This window comes from Denticeps clupeoides, chromosome 11, assembly GCF_900700375.1.
Source record: "Denticeps clupeoides chromosome 11, fDenClu1.1, whole genome shotgun sequence".
NCBI lineage: Eukaryota > Metazoa > Chordata > Actinopteri > Clupeiformes > Denticipitidae > Denticeps > Denticeps clupeoides.
Window position 1 is genome coordinate 20,728,303 of NC_041717.1, and position 19,421 is coordinate 20,747,723.

At 49.1% G+C, this 19,421-nt stretch overlaps 4 protein-coding genes across 14 annotated transcripts; 1 reads left to right on the forward strand and 3 right to left on the reverse strand.

Moving 5' to 3' along the window:
• Positions 1-125: 125 nt before the first annotated feature.
• dynll1 (dynein, light chain, LC8-type 1) lies at positions 126-1,800 on the reverse strand. The gene is made up of 3 exons (XM_028996045.1): positions 1,717-1,800; positions 1,059-1,197; positions 126-593 (listed from the first exon to the last, which is right to left on the reverse strand). The coding sequence occupies exons 2-3, from the start codon at positions 1,188-1,190 to the stop codon at positions 456-458; spliced, it is 270 nt and encodes an 89-aa protein (XP_028851878.1). The 5' UTR covers positions 1,191-1,197; positions 1,717-1,800; the 3' UTR covers positions 126-455.
• Positions 1,801-2,324: 524 nt separating this feature from the next.
• Positions 2,325-7,761, reverse strand: polb (polymerase (DNA directed), beta). Its single transcript, XM_028997327.1, has 14 exons — positions 7,573-7,761; positions 7,036-7,093; positions 6,746-6,812; positions 6,599-6,673; positions 6,386-6,444; positions 6,258-6,307; positions 6,115-6,166; positions 5,044-5,098; positions 4,881-4,953; positions 4,345-4,415; positions 3,492-3,578; positions 3,316-3,401; positions 3,103-3,242; positions 2,325-2,948 (listed from the first exon to the last, which is right to left on the reverse strand). Exons 1-14 carry the CDS (start codon positions 7,631-7,633, stop codon positions 2,854-2,856), a joined length of 1,029 nt encoding a protein of 342 aa, XP_028853160.1. The 5' UTR covers positions 7,634-7,761; the 3' UTR covers positions 2,325-2,853.
• Positions 7,762-7,902: 141 nt separating this feature from the next.
• enkd1 (enkurin domain containing 1) lies at positions 7,903-13,021 on the reverse strand. 5 transcript variants are annotated; one of them, XM_028997325.1, is made up of 8 exons: positions 12,925-13,021; positions 11,353-11,445; positions 10,544-10,771; positions 9,851-10,023; positions 9,407-9,541; positions 9,143-9,279; positions 8,547-8,683; positions 7,903-8,450 (listed from the first exon to the last, which is right to left on the reverse strand). In XM_028997325.1, the coding sequence occupies exons 2-8, from the start codon at positions 11,435-11,437 to the stop codon at positions 8,290-8,292; spliced, it is 1,056 nt and encodes a 351-aa protein (XP_028853158.1). In that variant the 5' UTR covers positions 11,438-11,445; positions 12,925-13,021; the 3' UTR covers positions 7,903-8,289. The 5 variants fall into 5 exon arrangements, with proteins under 5 accessions (XP_028853158.1, XP_028853157.1, XP_028853159.1 ...); XM_028997324.1 differs by having other exon boundaries at positions 12,816-12,988; XM_028997326.1 differs by lacking the exon at positions 12,925-13,021 and adding an exon at positions 12,280-12,648.
• Positions 11,948-19,324, forward strand: vdac3 (voltage-dependent anion channel 3). Of its 7 annotated transcripts, none has more exons than XM_028997329.1 (11): positions 11,949-12,260; positions 14,024-14,140; positions 14,918-14,986; positions 15,838-15,887; positions 16,230-16,232; positions 16,402-16,554; positions 17,354-17,406; positions 17,495-17,722; positions 17,815-17,965; positions 18,342-18,399; positions 18,489-19,324. In XM_028997329.1, exons 2-11 carry the CDS (start codon positions 14,029-14,031, stop codon positions 18,578-18,580), a joined length of 969 nt encoding a protein of 322 aa, XP_028853162.1. In that variant the 5' UTR covers positions 11,949-12,260; positions 14,024-14,028; the 3' UTR covers positions 18,581-19,324. The 7 variants fall into 7 exon arrangements, with proteins under 7 accessions (XP_028853165.1, XP_028853162.1, XP_028853161.1 ...); XM_028997328.1 differs by having other exon boundaries at positions 11,950-12,231; XM_028997332.1 differs by lacking the exon at positions 14,024-14,140 and having other exon boundaries at positions 11,948-12,260.
• The last annotated feature ends 97 nt before the right edge of the window (positions 19,325-19,421 follow it).

Genomic DNA, 19,421 nt, shown 5'->3' on the forward strand with positions numbered 1-19,421 from the left:
TGGTATAGAGGAAAACTAATTGTAGATTGTCATTTTGGCCTCTGCCATGCATCCACATAAAAAAATAAAATCCTACGTTGTCAGAATGTCCCCAAATGAACATCACCATTCATAAACAATCACAGTAGTATGCACATGTGATCTTTATATCAGTCCAGAGCAAATAAAGAGAATTGCACAATAAAGAAGCCTCTACATTTGCCTTCAGCGTCCAAATCAACACAAAGTACCTGCCATGTCAGGGCAGCCAAACAATTCAGCTTTAATAAAAAAAAAAAAAAAAAAAAGGTGACAATAAAATGTTATAGTGTAGAAAATAAAAAAAAAAGCAATCCAGAGAGCCACTTATCAAAACAGAAACAGAAAAAGCAGCCCAGAAAAAGCCGGTCCCTTGGTCAGGAATGAAGAGCCTTTCTGTAATGTCAGTCTTTTGCAACAGTCGGGGACGTCACCGCTCAGCCCGACTTGAAGAGCAGGATGGCCACCTGGCCCAGGTAGAAGTAGATAAAATGCTTGGTCTCGTGGGTCACGTAGCTGCCAAAGTTCCTACCCACAATGCAGTGCCAGGTTGGGTTGTACTTCTTGTCAAACTCCTACGGAGAAAAGAAATGGACGCGACAATCATTCATAAAGCACAACCTCGACAACTATTGGTTTTAAAACACTTATACACGAAATATGGAGAAGCAGCCTTATGATTTTTCAATGCACCAAATGCAACAATTGCAGAATCACGTATCCCTGCGGTAAACCACATTTCATCCTTCATTCGGGTCGTACTTCATGCATGTTTGCTCTTCTGGCCAATTTTAAAGGTCCCCTATTATGAAAATGTCACATTGTGAGGTTATTTAACATTAATACTAGTTCCCCGAGCCGGTCTAGAAAGCAGCAGCTCAGGCGGTCGCATCTGGAATTTGTCCCCTTATGACGTCATAAGGGGAAAGGTTACCTCCCGTTTCTCATGCTTTTCCCCACCCATCCCCTAAAAATTGATCTCCACCTACCAAACGCCCGATATAAAAGGTAAAAAAAAAAAGAAAGTCGACAGGAAGTACCTTCTTGATGTAGGCCGCGATGTCCTTCTCGATGTTGTACTTCTCCAGCGCCTGGGTGGCGCACTCCACCGCGTCCTGCTGCATCTCCTCGGACATGTCCGCATTCTTGATCACGGCTTTCCTGTCGGTCATGGCTGGTCTGGGTGGGAGGAGTCGCACGCAGGTCACGACCCCGCGCTCGCGGGTCAGCGTTACGTAACGCTTACATAACGCGCGCGGCTACATTTCATTTTTTTTCCTTGCGTAACCGAACGAACAAACAAATAAATAAATAACGCAGCGCGCCTGGTTTCTATGGATACCGTGGCTGCATATGCACAATCATTTCATCAAATAATGAACTCTAGCAAACCGTGCAGGATAAAAGAACAAAGGTTCCAGGCTAACTTGGCGTGAATAAAAACATCCGAATTGATAACCCACGTCTATTACCTAACATTCATACGTTTTTTCAATACACACCTTAATAATATTAATACCTTCGCCCGAAACCCCGCATTTCATCCGATGCTACGTTTCTAAAACCAAATGAATGGTAACTACACAAAATTGAAATACGTACTGGCAAACATTAACATTAATTTGCAACGTATCATTTAACCATTGCTAACGGTTCTTTTGAGTTTAAAAAAATACACACGTTTAAAAGCATATTCACCTTATTTATCGGCGTTCGCTCCTGTCGTTACGGATCCCACGGCGATAGGAAACAACTCCCGCTTAGAGGTTGACCAAAAGTAACGTGGGCGTGGCGTCGGCGCTGAATGCCGCCGTTCTCCCTTCTCATTGGCTCTGCGAACCGAGCGTGGCTCTCCCATTGGCCAGCCTTCGACGTTTTCTGCGGGTTTTCCCTCTGCATTTTGTTTCGGCCCAGAATGCACTGCGCCCAAGACGCTGTGGTGGTTTCCGTAGCAACACGAAGACACGAGGCCGTAAGCCAGGACCGACATGACGGCAAAAAAGCTCCAAATAAATATCAATTTGATGATCATTTTTACTATGACGGAACGAATTTATCCAATACGTTGTGCGTTGTGATATTTTTGTGCATCTTTAGGATTGAAATGTCGAGTACATGGACAAATAAACCACAATAATTCATTTTTAAGTAAATTCAAAATCAGCAATCTTCCATGGCTACGTGAACTCATGATCTTAAGATGTATTCAACAGACACGCTTCTTTTGCAGTCTATATTTTTTTATTGACTATAAAACACAGCTCTACGAAATTCAGCCTTTACTTTAAAATACACCAAATAAAATTGTGGAGTACACTCCATCTATGTAATCATAAACGCTGGTTCTTACAGAAGATGTATATATGAAAATAATAAATACAACATATAACACTGCATTTGCTACTTAAAAAAAAAAAAAAAAACCTCCTGATGCGGAGTCACACTGTACAGGCCTGACAATGATAATATAAAACAGAATAAAAAGTTGAGACCAACCACACACTAAATAATCACATCAGCATTCAACTCTGACACACGTGGTACGATGCCTGTATTTTTCCAGAGCTTTCACCGGCTGTGCTCTCCGCTTTCTACCACACTTTGAGGTAGAACGGTGCGTTGCCTGCTTCGTTGCCTGCTTCGTTGCCATCATTATAAGAATTAATAAGAGAAAGCATGACTGAAAGAGGGGTTGCATTCCCCCTGGTTTAGGCCATGCTCATGATTACGGGCGTGAGTTCATCACAGCGTTTCTACACCCTTCTGTTCATCTGTGACTTAAAAACACACGTCCCTTCAAATCCAGATGCACGTGGTCTGCACCTCGCCGTCCACTCATTCGCTGCGGTCCTTGGGTTCTCTGTATTTCCACTGGATGTATTCGAAGATGTCCTTCTCGCTGTCCACCAGCAAGGGCTCCCCTGGCATTCCTACAACAACGCAGACGTTACCATAGCAACGCCAACAGCTCAACACAATGGGCTGCGGCCAAAATCATGCATTAGACTAAAAAGCTTAACCAATTTTATTTTTAAGAGCATTTATTATATGTGTGTGTGTGTGTGTGTGTGTGTAAAGGCTCACCGGTGACACCTATGGGACGGATGGTGTACTCGTTCAGGGTGAAGCCCTTCTCCAGAGCGTGGGTTCTCATGTTCTTATTGAAGATGTCGCTGCCAGTGAAGTAGAGCACTCCACAGTAATACTGATCCTTGGGGATCAGCCTGGGAACCCACACACAGCAGTCAGTCACTTCGTCTTCACCTTCCTTATATACATCACCACAGAGCGGAGTACCTGATATCAATACGACGATGAAGATGCGCTTCCTTCTCGTCCTCGTCCTCGTCATCACCATCTTCGTTCTGCAGCTGGCACACGCCCTTCACGCAACAGGTGTAATAAAGCACAACGGTCAGGGTAAACGCTGCGTGTTTGATGGCTTTGACCACCACACCCCGACATTTTCTCACCATGAACTTGGTATCTCCCTTGGACAGCGTGTCAGTCACGAAGCCGCTGGACTCCAGGCATTCAACCACGGAATGCAGCAGCTTGGGCTGAATGATGCATACACACACACACACACACACACACACCATTAGAAAACATCCAATTCTGACTGGCCAGCAACATGGCACAGGATTCAAAAAAAAAATTATAATAATAATAATAATTTCAATAATCATACTCATCTCTCATTCAACTCTTGACTGAAGAACCATCCCTCACATAAACATCTTAATCCACCCATTTGTGGATTAAGCCTACCTAGACCTAAATTCGTTCTTGGAACGGCAAATGTTCTCCTTTACATTTACGTCATTTACCAGACGCCCTTATCCGGAGCGCCGTGCAACCAGTAGTTACAGGGACACTCAGGATTAAGTGTCTTGCTCAGGGACACGAGGGTTCCGGTCAGCAGAATGGGATTAGACCAGGGGTGGGCAAACATCCGGCCCGCTGAATATTTGAATTATGTGGTGAGCTTTCGCGGCTGCTCTTGCTGGCCCACCATGAAAAGACTACGCTGGTAGATGGAACTGAATTCAATACTGAGCCATAAGAGTGACAAACCGCCTTGCATAACGGGAAGGGGAGACATGTGTTGGCCTAGTGGGTAACACACTCGCCTGTGAACCAGAAGACCCAGGTTCATACCCCGCTTACTACCATCGTGTCCCTGAGCAAGACACTTAACCCTGAGTGTCTCCGGGGGGGGACTGTCCCTGTAAATACTGACTGTAAGTTGCTCTGGATAAGGGCGTCTGGTAAATGCATCTGAGGGTCATGTACAGAGCGCTGGTGGATGTTGGTGGTAGTCACCTGTTTCTCAGACTGAGAAGTGAATAGGGGGTGGGTCAGCAGGATATCAATATCACCACTGGACTCTGCTCCTGTGGTCAGACAACAGACTTAACTTTTATCATATACAAACCATGAGACACACAAAAAAAATAAATAAAAATCACTAGAAATCTGTGCTTAAAGGTGCCCTGACACAAAAATGTCCCCTTATTGAGATTATTCCTCTAGCCTGTCTATGGTCCTGCAGTGGCTAGAAATGGCGATGGGTGTGAAGAGCGTTTTGGACATTCTACTTCACCACTCAAGAGAGCGGTAGCTCAGACGGTCGGATCTGGATTGATGTCATAAGGGGAAAGGTTACCTCCCTTTCCCACCCCTCCCCTTAAACATTATCTACACCGACCATCATGGCTTCCAATCGTGCATAGCATTGCAGTTGAAGGACTTTACTAAAAGTGGCTGTAATTCTGCACCGAGGCTGAATTTCAAAAAGAGGCTTCAGATGCAGCATTAGGGGACCAACAAGACACAGATTCTTCTCACTCTGGACTCACCCCTTCTGTAACTTCCACATATGGTGCCGATGTACTCTGGGTCGAGCTCCTTCAGCTCACGCAAAATCAGAGTCTGGCAAATAATAAACAATTCACATAACCCAACCACGGTAATACTACACATTCACACCTTCAGCCGATTCGGACTGAAAGCCAGCCTCACCTCCATCTGCTGCATCTCCGTACGAGGAATGCGCTTCTCAAATTCCTCAAAGTACCTGCGGCCAGCGGGGTGGACAAAGGTGAGAATGTGGAGCTTTCCCACAGCATAAAACTTGGTGCTGGTGCCCAAAAACCGGCACGGCACCCGCAAACCTTCACTTCTGCTTCCTCCAGCCAGAAATATACCTGCTGCGGGCTACACATGCGTATACGTACACAGTTGCGTTGTTAACGTTTGTGCCGATACACTTGCGTCCATGCTGCGCGTCGTAATCTGTAGCGTGTACTCCGGACCACCAGGAGTCAGCGTCGAGGCCGCAAACCAAATAAATGAATGAAGTGATCGCCCTGGGGAGCAGTGTGTGGGGACGGTGCTTTTGCTCAGTGGCAAATTCGAACCGGCAACCGTCCTTCACCCCTAGACCACCACTGCCCCAAATACATGTATATTAAAAATTGTAAAATGCATGCATATTAAAACAGTCATCTGTTGAGTGCAGATCTCGCCCCTTTAAAATTACACAGGCATTGAATCTGTATCTACACGCGTTCCATTCATTTTTGAGTGAAGTGAAGTGATTGTCACGTGATACACAGCAGCACAGTGCACACAGTGAAATGTGTCCTCTGCATTTACCCCCATCACCCTGAGTGAGCAGTGGGCAGCCATGACAGGCGCCCGGGGAGCAGTGTGTGGGGACGGTGCTTTGCTCAGTGGCACCTCGGCAGATCGGGATTCGAACCGGCAACCTTCTGATTACGGGGCCTCTTCCTAAACCGCTAGGCCACCACTGCCCCATTTTGAGTATGTGCACAAACACCGACGCGAAGGGCGCAGGATAAAGACCGCAGTCGTACGTACGTACGTACATGCGCAGTCAGCAGCAAGTATATTTCTGTGTTTGGTGGCTAGGCCACCACTGCCCCACCGACGCGAAGGGCGCAGGATAAAGACCGCAGTCGTACGTACGTACATGCGCAGTCAGCAGCAAGTATATTTCTGTGTTTGGTGGCTAGGCCACCACTGCCCTAACTATCTCTGGCATCAATGCAGGTGTATTGTACCACTCACTTCAGCCCAATCTTCTGATGGTGATTGAGTTTGTGCTCCACTTTCTTCAGGTCTGCAGACAAAACAAAAAAAAAAAAAACGTGTGGCGTCACAGAGGACCAAGGAACCAAGCGAGAACGCTGAGAAATATCACGGCAACACACCTTCCAAGGTCTTCACTCCCTCCTCAAAAAACTTCCTGGCTGCAGCTGGCCTGTACACAGGAGTGCAAGAGGTTCTATAAGTAAAAAAAAACACACACTTTTACACACAAAGCAAGAAATTTTTGTACCCAATTCCAGTGACCCTGGTGAGGAAGTTAATGGAGGAGCTGGTGTCATCATTGCGAATCTGTGAAAAAGAAAAAAACAACAACAATGAAATATAACACAAAGTAATAATATTAATTTCAAAATGGACTAAACACGGGGGCAACTGACAACTTTTTAAACTTTATTTATTTTCTACATTTTCTTTCATGGCATTTACTTAAGCACTCGCTCACTTTTTCAAGCTTGCGGAGTTTCCCCGTGGTCAGAAACTCGTCGATCTTCTCGGCAATCTTTGCGCCAACTCCATCCTGCAAATACAAAGAGTTTACGGCATCGCCATCCATTTATTTACGCACACAGACTCCAGTATGTTCACGCACCAATTTCTTGGCCTCGGTGCCGCTTTTGATCTTTTGAGGATACTTGCCGATCACAGCCGCTGCCTTCCTGCGGAGAGAATGAAGAGGCCTAGCGGGTAACACACTCGCCTATGAACCAGAAGACCCAGGTTCAAACCCCACTTACTACCATCGTGTCCCTGAGCAAGACACTTAACCCTGAGTGTCTCCAGGGGGGGACTGTCCCTGTAACTACTGACTAAGTCGCTCTGGATAAGGGCGTCTGGTAAATGCTGGAAATGTGACCCCGTGACCCCGACCTTTTAACTCACCTGTACGCGTTGTATTTATGGATGGCCCGGTTCACGTTCTTCTCGTAGTTCGCAAGCTCTTCGAAAGAAAGAAAGAAAATAATAAATCCCACAGAGAAAAAAGATCCAGAAACGGCGCGGGGAAGAGGTAAAGAGGACCTCCAGCCATGTGCGGGCGGCCTCGGCCAATCAGAGCCCGAGCAGCCGGCATTTAAATCCCGACGCCGTTCGCGGCTCGTTAAGAACAGAAGAAGCCTCGTCGGTTTCCGCGCCGACGGGACTTTTACGCGTCTCCGCCTCGGTCTCCGCCGCTAGCCGCTGTTAGCCCGCCGCTAGCTGTCACCGTGGCTTTTGTTCGCCGGCCGGAGAACCGGCGACGCTGCGTGCGGCAACACGGGGTCGTAGGCACCCAAAGCCGGCAGAATAACTTATTAACATTATACTCGCTCGTTATTTACCGCATACGAGAGGCGTGAGGGCGACAATTAAAACAATTAGACGCCGTGCTCGCTGATCAGCGCTGAGCCGGTTAGCCGGCCCGACCTAGCCGGCGCTCACCGATGAGGAAGTCCGTAATTCCCTCGTTCAGCGTCTCCTGCGGCGCCTTCCGTTTACTCATCGCTGCCCTATAAAACGCGACCTCGGCGCTGTAAAGTGAATCCGCCGTAAAAACTATAAACGCCGGTCCGGGGCTCGACAGTCGGTTCCTTCGGACAACGAGCGACCGCTCGGGGACGGAGGGGGCGGGGCCTGCGGCGCGTCATCGTCGTGACGTCACGCAAGAGGGTCTAAATGACCCACGTTCAATGGCGCGACGAACCCCTTCGTAGATTTCACGTTTGAGGCTTTATTTCAAGTCAACACAAAACAATGGTAAGGCACTGTAATAAATTACATGCGTCGCAAAAGGCAATGTTAAATAAATGTGTAGTGTACATTATACACATACTCCAAGGTTATTACAGGCTCAGTTCCATACTGACCTTTTTCATTATTGTCTACAGATATTAAAACAAAACAAAACAGAAAACAAACGTTACTACTCTAAACTCATACACTGCACAGTAATTTATATGTTACGTTAGAAAAACTCCAGTAAAAGTACATATACTGTAGTAAATGCATCAGGCTTCTTCACTGGGTCACTTTTTGCTTTCGGAGCCCCAGGCTCCTGCGAGCGTCCCGGCATCTTTCTTAATAAATGAAAAAACTCAGCGGCAGCCAGTGGTATTCGGTGCTGCCTGGCATCGGACCCGACTGAAGGGGCCCGAGTGGTCACGAGTCCGTTCGGACGTAGACCTTGTCCCGGGAGAGGATCTTGATCGCCTCCTCCAGCTCGGAGAGCCGCCGGTCCAGCTCAGCGCGGCGCGAGCGGACGTTCAGCGTGTCGGTTCTCACTGGGAGAGACTGGAGCTCGCTCACCAGCGAGCTGTGGGCTGGAGGGGCAAGCGGGAGAGACAGTCGCTCATGGTTATTAGTACTGGTTTACAGTTAGTCTTAGAACTGATTCTAATTCTAATCTAATCTCGTACCCTCTTTGAGTTTCGTCAGGTTCGTCACTCTTTCTCTCTCGGGCATGAGGGTGTGGCCAGCTGGAGCGGAAGGATCTGGGGCATTTCTCCTCCTTTCTTCGGCTTCCCTCCTCCACTGTTCCTTCCTTTCTTCCAGACTACGAGGTGGAGGCAAAAAGACTGAATCATTTTTCTTCGAAGCTGCAAATAATTTCAAGCGGCAAAGTGAACTTTGTCATCTCAGCCATGAACAAGTATAGAGAGAGAGAGACGAAACTCTAAGGACCATATGTATATCTGAAATAATTGTGCAAATGGGGGGGGGTTCCTTCCTTCAACTTTGCACAAGCCATCCTGTTCCGGTGTAGATCAGGAGCTGTAATTTACACGACTTTGAAAATGAGACACGCAGCTTTGGAGTTGCTGGAATACGGAATACGTGGTTCACGGCGTAAAGCCAGCAAGGACGCTATAAACCTGCGCTAGTTTTACACGTTGCAGTTGCAGGAAAGGCATTGCATTAGAGTAAAAGATATTAGGATTTCTCAGGTTTTTGTAACAAATGATGCATGCATGAGAGTGTCAGGCGGGTCTTGTGTTTTTTGAGTGCGACTCACTACTGCGGGACACGGCCTTTCTCAGCGGTGGGAGGGGGTCGAACGTCCTGCAGGGACTGAGACCGTCTCAGACCCATTTTCCCCGCTGTCCGGGCGTTGTGACTCACAAAGTCAATGGTACGGCCCCTCACCAGCATCTGCAGACACCAACATTAACGTTTACAGCCGTCACCGCCATCTCTATGTAAATGCGAACAAACGATATGTACATAACCGCACAGTTTTGTACGTGTGATCATGTAACAAACGGAGCCGGCAGTTCACCTCTGAGTTGGGATCTCTGGGCGTGGTAGACCGCGACGGGGTGCTGGAACGAGGCTGTGGCCGACTCCCTGATCCACACTGGGAGTGGGCTCGCAGGAAGTTTTGACACTCTGGACGCTTGGGGGGGTTACTCTCCTGCAGATGTCATTAGGAATAGAATTACTATATGGCAGTGGTGGCCTAACTGTTAAGGAAGCGGCCCCGTAATCAGAAGGGTGCCACCGAGCAAAGCACCGTCACCACACACTGCTCCCCGGGCGCCTGTCATGGCTGCCCACCGCTCACCAAGGGTGATGGTTTAAAGCAGAGGACACATTTCACTGTGTGCACTGTGTGCTGTGCTGCTGTGTATTACAAGTGACAATCACTTCACTTTACTTTACTAATTAGAAAAGAATTTGAGATTCTATGAAAGAATATCAGGTTCAGACCCACTTCTCTCACCTGTGACTGGGTCATGACCCTGGAAGGGACCTCCTTGTATTTTGGTGAGGTCCACAGGGCCTTGACAGGGAGGGGACGTGCTCGCTCTTTTTGTGCCTCCTGCTCCCGACACTTCCTCTGGATTTCCCGCAGGCGCCGCACGTTCTCCTTCCCAAAGTCACGTACTGGGGGCTCTGGAAAAAAAAATAACATTTTCATCTAGAACCACAATTTTGAAGAGAACTTGCTTGGCAGTGATGCCGCATTGTCCCTGTCCAACGTCTATAACTTAAAGGTCCCTTGACATGAATTTTTGCTTTTACAGTATATCGGTCTTGTTGGTCCCCTAATACTGTATCTGAAGTCTCTTGGTGCAGAATTACAGCCACTTTGATCCAGTCCCACGATGAGATTTCCCAGCACCACAACGTTTGATGCGGACAGGAAGTCGCGTAACCTTGACCCTTGTGACGTCAGAAAAGGACAAATTCCAGATCCGACCATCTGAGCTGCCGCTCTCTAAACGACCAAAGCACTCTTTACTCTAGACGAGCTCGGGGAACTCGCATTAACGTTAAATCATCTTCATGTCATGGGACCTTTAAAACGAGTATGTAAAGATTTAGCTTTTCAGTGAAAATGCAGATAATCGTTCCTTAAACATACATGTAGGCTGTAAATTGAGGTTTCGCCGACACGAACTAGTGAACTTACTGTTTTTAGTGGTCTGGGGTGTCATGGGGATCCCCTCAAGTTTTAGAATTGACCCCACAACCCCTCTCTGTCCCCTCTCCAAGATGTGCATGGCATTGGCACCAACACGAGGAGGCTGTGGGGCGCGAGCGCTGTAAAATCCGGGGTGCATCACAGGGTCCGGGGCCAGGGGACCAGACAGCAGTGGTGCTCTTCCTGAATCTACATTCCCCTCCAGACGACCGCGAGCTTGTGCACAAACATCCAATTACATTACATTATTAAAACCTACTGTATATACAGTACAGGCCAAACGTTTGGACACCTTCTCATTCATGTGTTTTCTTTATTTTCATGACAATTTACGTTGGTAGATTCTCACTGAAGGCATCAAAACTATGAATGAACACATGTGGAGTTATGTACTTAACAAAAAGTGGAGACCTGACCTCCACAGTCACCGGACCTGAACCCAGTCCAGATGGTTTGGGGTGAGCTGGACCAACAAGTGCTAAACACCTCTGGGAACTCCTTCAAGACCGTTGGAGAAGCATTTCAGGTGACGACCTCTTGAAGCTCATCGAGAGAATGCCAAGAGTGTGCAAAGCAGTAATCAGAGCAAAGAAACTAGAATATAAAACATGTTTTCAGCTATTTCACCTTTTTTTGTTAAGTACATAACTCCACATGTGTTCTTTCATAGTTTTGATGCCTTCAGTGAGAATCTACCATCGTAAATGGTCATGAAAATAAAGAAAACACAGAGAAGGTGCTTTGTACTTTTTTTGATATTATTTAAATGATGCGTTTCATGTTTGGTTCTGTCTAACCTGACGATGGACGCCTGTAGTACTCAGGAAACAGGGACGGGTCAGGGGGTATCGGCCCACAGATCGTGGAGGGACCTTCACACATGACCAGACCTGGACAGGCAAAAATAAAACAGCAATTCCACAATCACATCATTCACCATCACGTATCATGCACAATGAATCATTCTGCACACGGAAACATTTCACATGTCTACATGTCCGAAGTGTGTGTTTATTTCAGAAACACTCGTTTACGGGATCGATATTCACAAGAAGCTTCATAAATAGCCGCGGTTATTATTAATATTTATTTTTTCGACGTACAACGAGGCAACGAGTATAAAAATGCGCACGTTAACGACACGCCTGCTGTGATTTAACAAAAACGAAAAGCCTCACGTCATGCACGTAAACACGATCGTTACCTTCAAAAATCAATTCTATACGATCAAAAAGAAACAAGAATATATTTCAGTCCCGCGGTCGTTAAAACGCGGGATGATGACGTAGGCGCCGAGCGACGCGCAACACGTCTCCATGACGACGGCCGCGCCGGCCAATCAGCGCTCTGCGCAGCTCTGCGGCGGGCAAATGGCCGATTACGTGCGCAGCGTTTCCAAAGGGAGCTGGTTGTGAGTGGGTGCCGCCGACGCGACAGTTCGGCGTCCTTCTGCGGCGACATTGCGTGACCTTGCAGCGGGGTGTCGCAACTCCGTCGAGATTACAACCCAGTGCGATCCAATATTGTCAATTATACAACCACAAACGCACGTCAACTGTGCGCCGGCGGACGGGACCGCGCATGCGCAGTCCTCCACCCCGGGCTCGTTTCTCCTTCACCGTGTCCTACTGCGCGACACAGGACGCACCGCAGCTCGCCGCGCCGCACGAATACCGGTAGGAGCCGAGGTCGCCGTTTCACTAAGGCAAGGGCAGAAAGCGCACTTTGTTCCACGCCCGTTCCGCGGGGCCACGCCGTCTCCGGGACGACTAGGGACCGCGGCGCGGATATTTCACCGAGCGCGTCATCGGTGGTCCGTGGCCGCCAAACCTCCACGGGCTCGAAACAAAGGCCGCGACCTTTTTTAATGGAAGCGCTCGCCGCGGGGACGGAGCGTGTTCCATCGCGTCGGTTTTTTTACGCGAGGTGTCGTAATTGGAGGCCCGCGGCCGGCCAGCGGGCAGATTCGGACGCCGAGGTGCTTTGTCTCGGCGTCTTCCAGGGTGGAGGGACCCCGGTGTGGTCCCCGAAGTCGGCGTTCGCTGCGTTGGGGATATTTCGCACAGTGACATGTCACCCGCGGGTCCCAGTGGGTTTAATGGCAGAGGAAGGTTACGCACGGCACTGATTTGCAGGAGTGGCGTTGTCACCTGCGTGTGTGTGTGTGTGTGACAGCGCCTTAACCTTATCGCCCTTCTATAAATACCCATAATGCACTCGCCCCCTGCCAGTAACCATATATTCTGTTCGATGCACACACAGGAGGAGGCGCGGCCCTGCTCGGTGCGGGTCTTCTGGCCTTCCTGTCGGTGTGTCCCTGCCGATTAGGTCCACTAACAAGTCAGGATTCATTCCTGCACTGCTTGTACCTTTACATTTTACGACACACACAAAGAAAGTGTCGAGTTGTGTGTGATTCCTGAATGCCGTGAGTGTGTGTCCAGCTTGTTGGGTCTAGAAGGGCAGAAGCGCCCGTTTTATAATCTGCGGCGTCACATGGGACAAAGTGTCAGGTTGTCTCAGACTATTTATAGGGTGTGTGTGTGTGTCAGTCAGTACAGACTGTACGCATCGCTTTAGTGACGGAGCGAGGAGCACTTTCACTGGTCGGCGTGTTCGGTGGGACGTAAGGACCGTTTCGTTTCAGCCTTCCTTTACTTTCTCCTCCGCAAGTCTCCTCCCGCCGAGCGGCGGTTTTAGCCGAGTCTCCATCTCCACCTTATCCATAGCGACCTGTGGTGACGGGGACAGTCCTCCTGGAGACTCTCAGGGTTTAAGGTCCCCTACTGTGGTCCCCCAATACTGTTATCTGAAGCCTCTTTCTGAAATTCAGCCACTTTGATCCAGTCCCACGACGAGATATGCCAGGATGCGCCGTTTCAGGGTCTGTAGCTTTACATGCTAATGAGGAGGAGAGTGGCCAATAGAAGTTGAGGGGGCATTTGCGGAAATTACATCATCATTACCATTCACCAACCGCCATGTTTGGCGCGGACAGGAAGTCGTGTCGGCGTTTTTTTCCAGAAAAAATAAAACGAACCCACTGGAGCTAAAAATAAATAAATAAATACATTCGTTCTCATTTTTACATCCAATCACCGAGCAACTGCTAAGCTTCACACGTTTGGAAGCCACGACGGTCGGTGGAGATAATGTTTTATGGGAGGGGCGGAAAAAGCACGAGAAATGGGAGGTAGCCTTTCCCCCTATGACGTCATAAGGGGACAAATTCCAGATCCGACTGTCTGAGCATGTCCAAAGCCCTCTTTACACCTATCGCCATTTCTAGCCACTGCAGGACTGTAGACAGGCCGGGGGAACTAATGTCATGTCTAGCCCAGGGACGTAATTGCAGTAAGTGGGCTTTGAACCTGGGACTTTGTGGTCTGGCCACTATTACCACCCATAAGTAGGCCTGGTAGCGTCCAAGAAACTTGCTGAGGTCTGGTTTCTCCACCGGAATTGCAGAAGAGATGCAGAGCGTAAAGATGGGGCCAGAAGATGGCAAGAAGATTAAAAACGAGACGGACGCGCAGGCAAAGGGCAGCGGCCAGCCGTGCGGTTGCCACCAGGCCAAAGGAGGCGGTGAGTGGAGGAGAGAGGAGGCCAGCCGGGCGATGCATGGGTCCATACGTCATCGGGGGCCACGAGGGGCCGGTGCAAAGCAATTGATTTGAGAATGGAGCGTCCGCGTTCCGGATGTAGACGGAGGGTTCGGGGAGCGGTGACAGGACCTTCGGGCCTCCTGGAGAAGCGTGGTCCCCGATGACATCTCTGAACATGGCGCTCCACTCGGAGTCCTGCTTGGGGTCATGTGTCCTGTGGTTCAGGCCCAGAACGTCCTCTCCTTTTCACCTCATTACGCAAATATATTATGTGAATAGTAAATTAGCACCGATTGGCTGTTTACGGGCTGTAAAATCCTGCTCCCTGACCTACTGCAGGACTCTCGCACGTAGCTGCTTCTGATGAGACGCCTGTCAATCAAAGCGACATTAAATTATGGAGCGTTAGCATGATGCTAATCTAGCGCCTTTTTCTTGCCTTTTAATACATTAAGTAAAAACGTGGTGCCTGTAACGGCAGATTTTTTTTTTCAATTTTTGAGTGTGTGTGTGTGTGTGTGTGTGTGTGTGTGTGTGTGTGTGTGTGTGTTTAAAACGCTGGAGTGGATGAAGTGCTCTGACCGTTAATCTTTTAAATGGATCGCTGCCGTTAGGCTCCCTTTACACTGTCCTGCCCCGAGGACCGACCGGGTGGAACCCTCTCACGCCGCCGCCCCTTCGCAGAGGTTGTGTTGTGCGGGTTCGTGTTTCTGGTGTTTTCCGGTGGCATTAAACTCTTCTCTGTGTGTCTCTGCAGCCATGGCCGTCCCTCCTGCTTACTCAGACCTGGGCAAATCTGCCAAGGACATCTTCAGCAAAGGCTATGGTAAATAGACACACAGAGACACACACACACACACACACACACACACACAGAGACACACACACACACACACAGAGACACACACACACACACAGAGACACACACACACACACGCAGAGACACACACACACACACCCACGCAGAGACACACACCCACGCAGAGACACACACCCACGCAGAGACACACACCCACGCAGAGACACACACCCACGCAGAGACACACACCCACGCAGAGACACACACCCACGCAGAGACACACACCCACGCAGAGACACACACCCACGCAGAGACACACACAACCCACGCAGAGACACACACCCACGCAGAGACACACACCCACGCAGAGACACACACCCACGCAGAGACACCCACGCAGAGACACCCACGCAGAGACACCCACGCAGAGACACCCACGCAGAGACACCCACGCAGAGACACCCACACCCGCGCAGAGACACACGCAGAGACACCCACACCCGCGCGCAGAGACACACGCAGACACACACCCGCGCGCAGAGACACACGCAGACACACACCCGCGCGCAGAGACACACGCAGACACACACCCGCGCGCAGAGACACACGCAGACACACACCCGCGCGCAGAGACACACGCAGACACACGCAGACACACGCAGAGACACGCACACGCGCAGAGACACGCACACGCGCAGAGACACGCACACGCGCAGAGACACGCACACGCGCAGAGACACGCACACGCGCAGAGACACACACCCACACACACACACACACACACACACAGAGACACACACAAGCAAGTCATTTTTCTGCTACAAAATGAGGAGTGTGTGTAGGCCACGCTGCTCACCGCTTTGCCCTCTGTCCTCCAGGCTTTGGTACGGTTAAGCTGGATCTGAAGACGAAGTCCCAGAGCGGAGTTGTGAGTTGTTGCGTTCCTCATTCTGACATCCCTCGTCTGAAAAACGCGTTTTGACGTTTCTCCCTCGTACAGAAACTGTTACTCGGATAGATTAGTAACCGGTTTAAAACATGGTCACTTTTTCAATATTTAGCCTCAACGTTGCGTATGTTTTTTTGTGGTGGTTTTTGTGCGATCTCTTTCCGCATTTTGTCAGATTATAACAGCTCTAGCTGCGTGTTTGAGTTTGAAATCTAAGTAACACAGGACCTTTTGTGAGAGAGACATACGGAGAAGGGTCTTTCTCCCTAATTCTTTATCTTCTTCTGCCCTCTTTGCTTCATCTTTGGACGCCACCGTCAGATGGTAAGGGTCTCTGTCTGCGTACGCGTTTCGTAAATTCATCTGTGGCTGTTGGTGTGAAGATCGAAGTGTCCCACCATCCGTCCACGCCTCTCTGTCTTCCTCGGGTCAGATCTCTGTTCTTTGGACGTGTGGTCATTGTTTCTGTTCTTCGCCTACTTGTCTGTGGTAGGAATTTTCCACCGGAGGCTCCAGCAACACCGACACCGGGAAGGCCTCGGGGAACCTGGAGACGAAGTACAAGGTGAAGGAGCTGGGCCTGACCTTCAACCAGAAGTGGAACACCGACAACACCCTCAGCACCGAGGTCACGATGGAGGACCAGGTGAGAGCCCTCTCGGCATGCGGGCCGGGGACAGTTCAGCGCTCTCGGCACGGTAGTCTCGGCACACCCCCAGGGTGAAGTGTCTTGCTGAGGGACACGATGGTAGAAATGTGGGGCGGCGAAGGAAGCCGACCCGTAGTCGGTACGTTGCCGGTTTGAATCCTGAAGTGCTGAGGTGCCACCGAGCTGAGCACCGTCCCCACACACTGCTCCCCAGACACCTGTCATGGCTGCCCACTGCTCACTCAGGGGTTAAATGCTGAGGACAAATTTCACCGTGTGCACCGTGTGCTGTGCTGCTGTGTATCACAAGTGCCAATCACTTCACTGCACGTGCGTCACGATGCGATTTTATCACGATATATTGTAAAAATGTAAAACATCAATTTTGGACCATTTTTATACAGCAATATCCATATTTGATATCCCCGCATCGATAAAATATCCCGATATATTTGTTTAGCAATATTTTCCAGCACCTCTAGTAATGCAGAGGACACATTTTGTTTTGTCACAGTGTGCTGTGCTGCAGTTTTTCACTTTCACTTTACTTTCACTTCAAGTGGGGTTCTTTGGAAAGAATGGTAGTTGTAGGAGCGCCCCCAAACATACTTGGCCACCAAGCATTTATTTAGCATATATCATTTGACCATTTGTGCATTTGATGCAAATACTCTCAGTTCCAGTAAAATAGTGGTCAACTGCAGGCTTAATTGTGATCATCAGATTTCGACTGGTTGGAGATGATGTCCAGTGGTTAATTTGTACGTAATATTTATGGTGTGATTTAATTTTATAGCTGGCTAAAGGACTCAAGCTGGGCTTGGACACTTCATTTGTGCCCAACACTGGGTAAGGGCTTCATAACCGAACGTCTTATCGTCCCGTTGCAGTAACGCGAGGCTTTATTTCCGAATCGCTGTTCCTCCCCCGCGACCAGGAAGAAGAGCGGCAAGCTGAAGACCGGCTACAAGCGCGACTTCGTGAACATGGGCTGCGACGTAGACTTCGACCTGGCCGGCCCCACGATCCACGCCTCGGCCGTGCTCGGCTACGAGGGCTGGCTGGCCGGCTACCAGATGGCGTTTGACACGGCCAAGTCCAGGCTGGCACAGAACAACTTTGCTCTGGGCTACAAGGCCGGAGACTTCCAGCTGCACACCAATGTGTGAGTGTTTTTTTTATTTTTTTATTTTTATTCTGTAATTATGATTGTGTTATGGTTATGGTTAAGATATCGTTTATGTCATATTTTTGCAGTAACGATGGCACCGAATTTGGAGGCTCCATCTACCAGAAGGTGAACGGCGAGCTGGAGACGGCGGTGAACCTGGCCTGGACGGCGGGCAGCAACAACACGCGCTTCGGCATCGCTGCCAAGTATCAGCTGGACAAAGACGCGTCGCTGTCTGTGAGTCCCCGTCCGTCCCGTGAGATCCGGTTTCTGGCGGAATGTGTGTACGGGTGGCGTTTAGCCCAAAATAGCATGGTTTTGTTAGCATTAGCGTTCCTGCAATCTTTGTATTTTCTTTTGATCAGGTTTGGGCAATATCGTATATTGTTGTTGTGCTTGAGAGACTCCCATCGACTGGAATCACTTTCCTTGTACGGAACTCGCATATAGCCTCCATATAGCCACCATATTCCCACTTTGTGGCCGTTGACATGGAAGTAGGGTGTGTGGGCTGTCAATCATGTCTATAGGCTCCTCCCCCTGTGCTGAGTGGGAGTTGTTAGTGGTTGAGGAGTGTGATGAAGAGATGAAATACGAACGTTGTCTCTTGCAGGCTAAGATCAACAACGCCAGTCTGATTGGAGTAGGATACACACAGACCTTGAGGCCAGGTAAGACCGTGTGGCTGTGTGTGTGTGTGTGTGTGTGTGTGTGTGTGTGTGTTTTACTGTGAAAACCTTCATCTCTTCTCTCTCTGTAGGAGTCAAGCTGACCGTTTCTGCCCTGATCGATGGGAAGAATTTTAATGCCGGAGGTCATAAGGTCGGCCTGGGCTTTGAGCTGAACGTGTAGAGGAGCTACGGAGATGAGAAGACACATGGAGTGCACACAACTCGGAAACGTGCAACACAAGCCTCTCTCCCATCTCATGCTGATTTTCTCTCTCACACACACACACACACACACACACACACACACACAGAATGGATCTTGGGCCTTGCCCCTTTACCCTCCGTGACCTCCTGTACCTAAAAAAAGGAGCACCAGTCCGCTGAACACACATTACTATTACCAGCAGGTTCTATTATTTATTTTTGTTTGTCTGCCTGCCCACACACACACACACACACACACACACACGTCTATGTGAATACCTTGTCGAAATGTGTTTTTTTTTTTTTTAGTTTAATTAGGTGATCCTAGACCTCTCTGCTGTTCCCTCTTACGTTTTCCATGTAACCTGACATCTCGAAGGTATCGGTTGCCATGACAGCACTGCCATCTGACCTCTGACCCTGCTCTGAGTGGTCGTGTAACCGACACTGCTCAGGACTCTCTAACGTGTTGAAGATCATTATGGTCCACTTTTGTACCCTTAATTTGCCAAACTAGTCAGTAGGTCCAGTACTCTGTCTGTGCTTTAGAGTTTGTCGGGGACATGGAGGAGTTCTTAATGACATTTTCTTTTCGTTTTCTTTACACCCAACCCGTTTCACCTTTGACCTTGCTGTTTTGGGGCGAGTAGCTTCAGAGAAGTTCCGATCATAAGCGGGCAGAAATGAAATATGAGAAATAAAGAGGAATGTTCAAGACTGACCCTGTGGTCGTTACTGTCTGTGTCTGAAATACGTTCTAGAGCCTGTTCTCCACACAGTCTGCTCTTTAACTGGGTGGCCGACACCCGGTTTGTCAC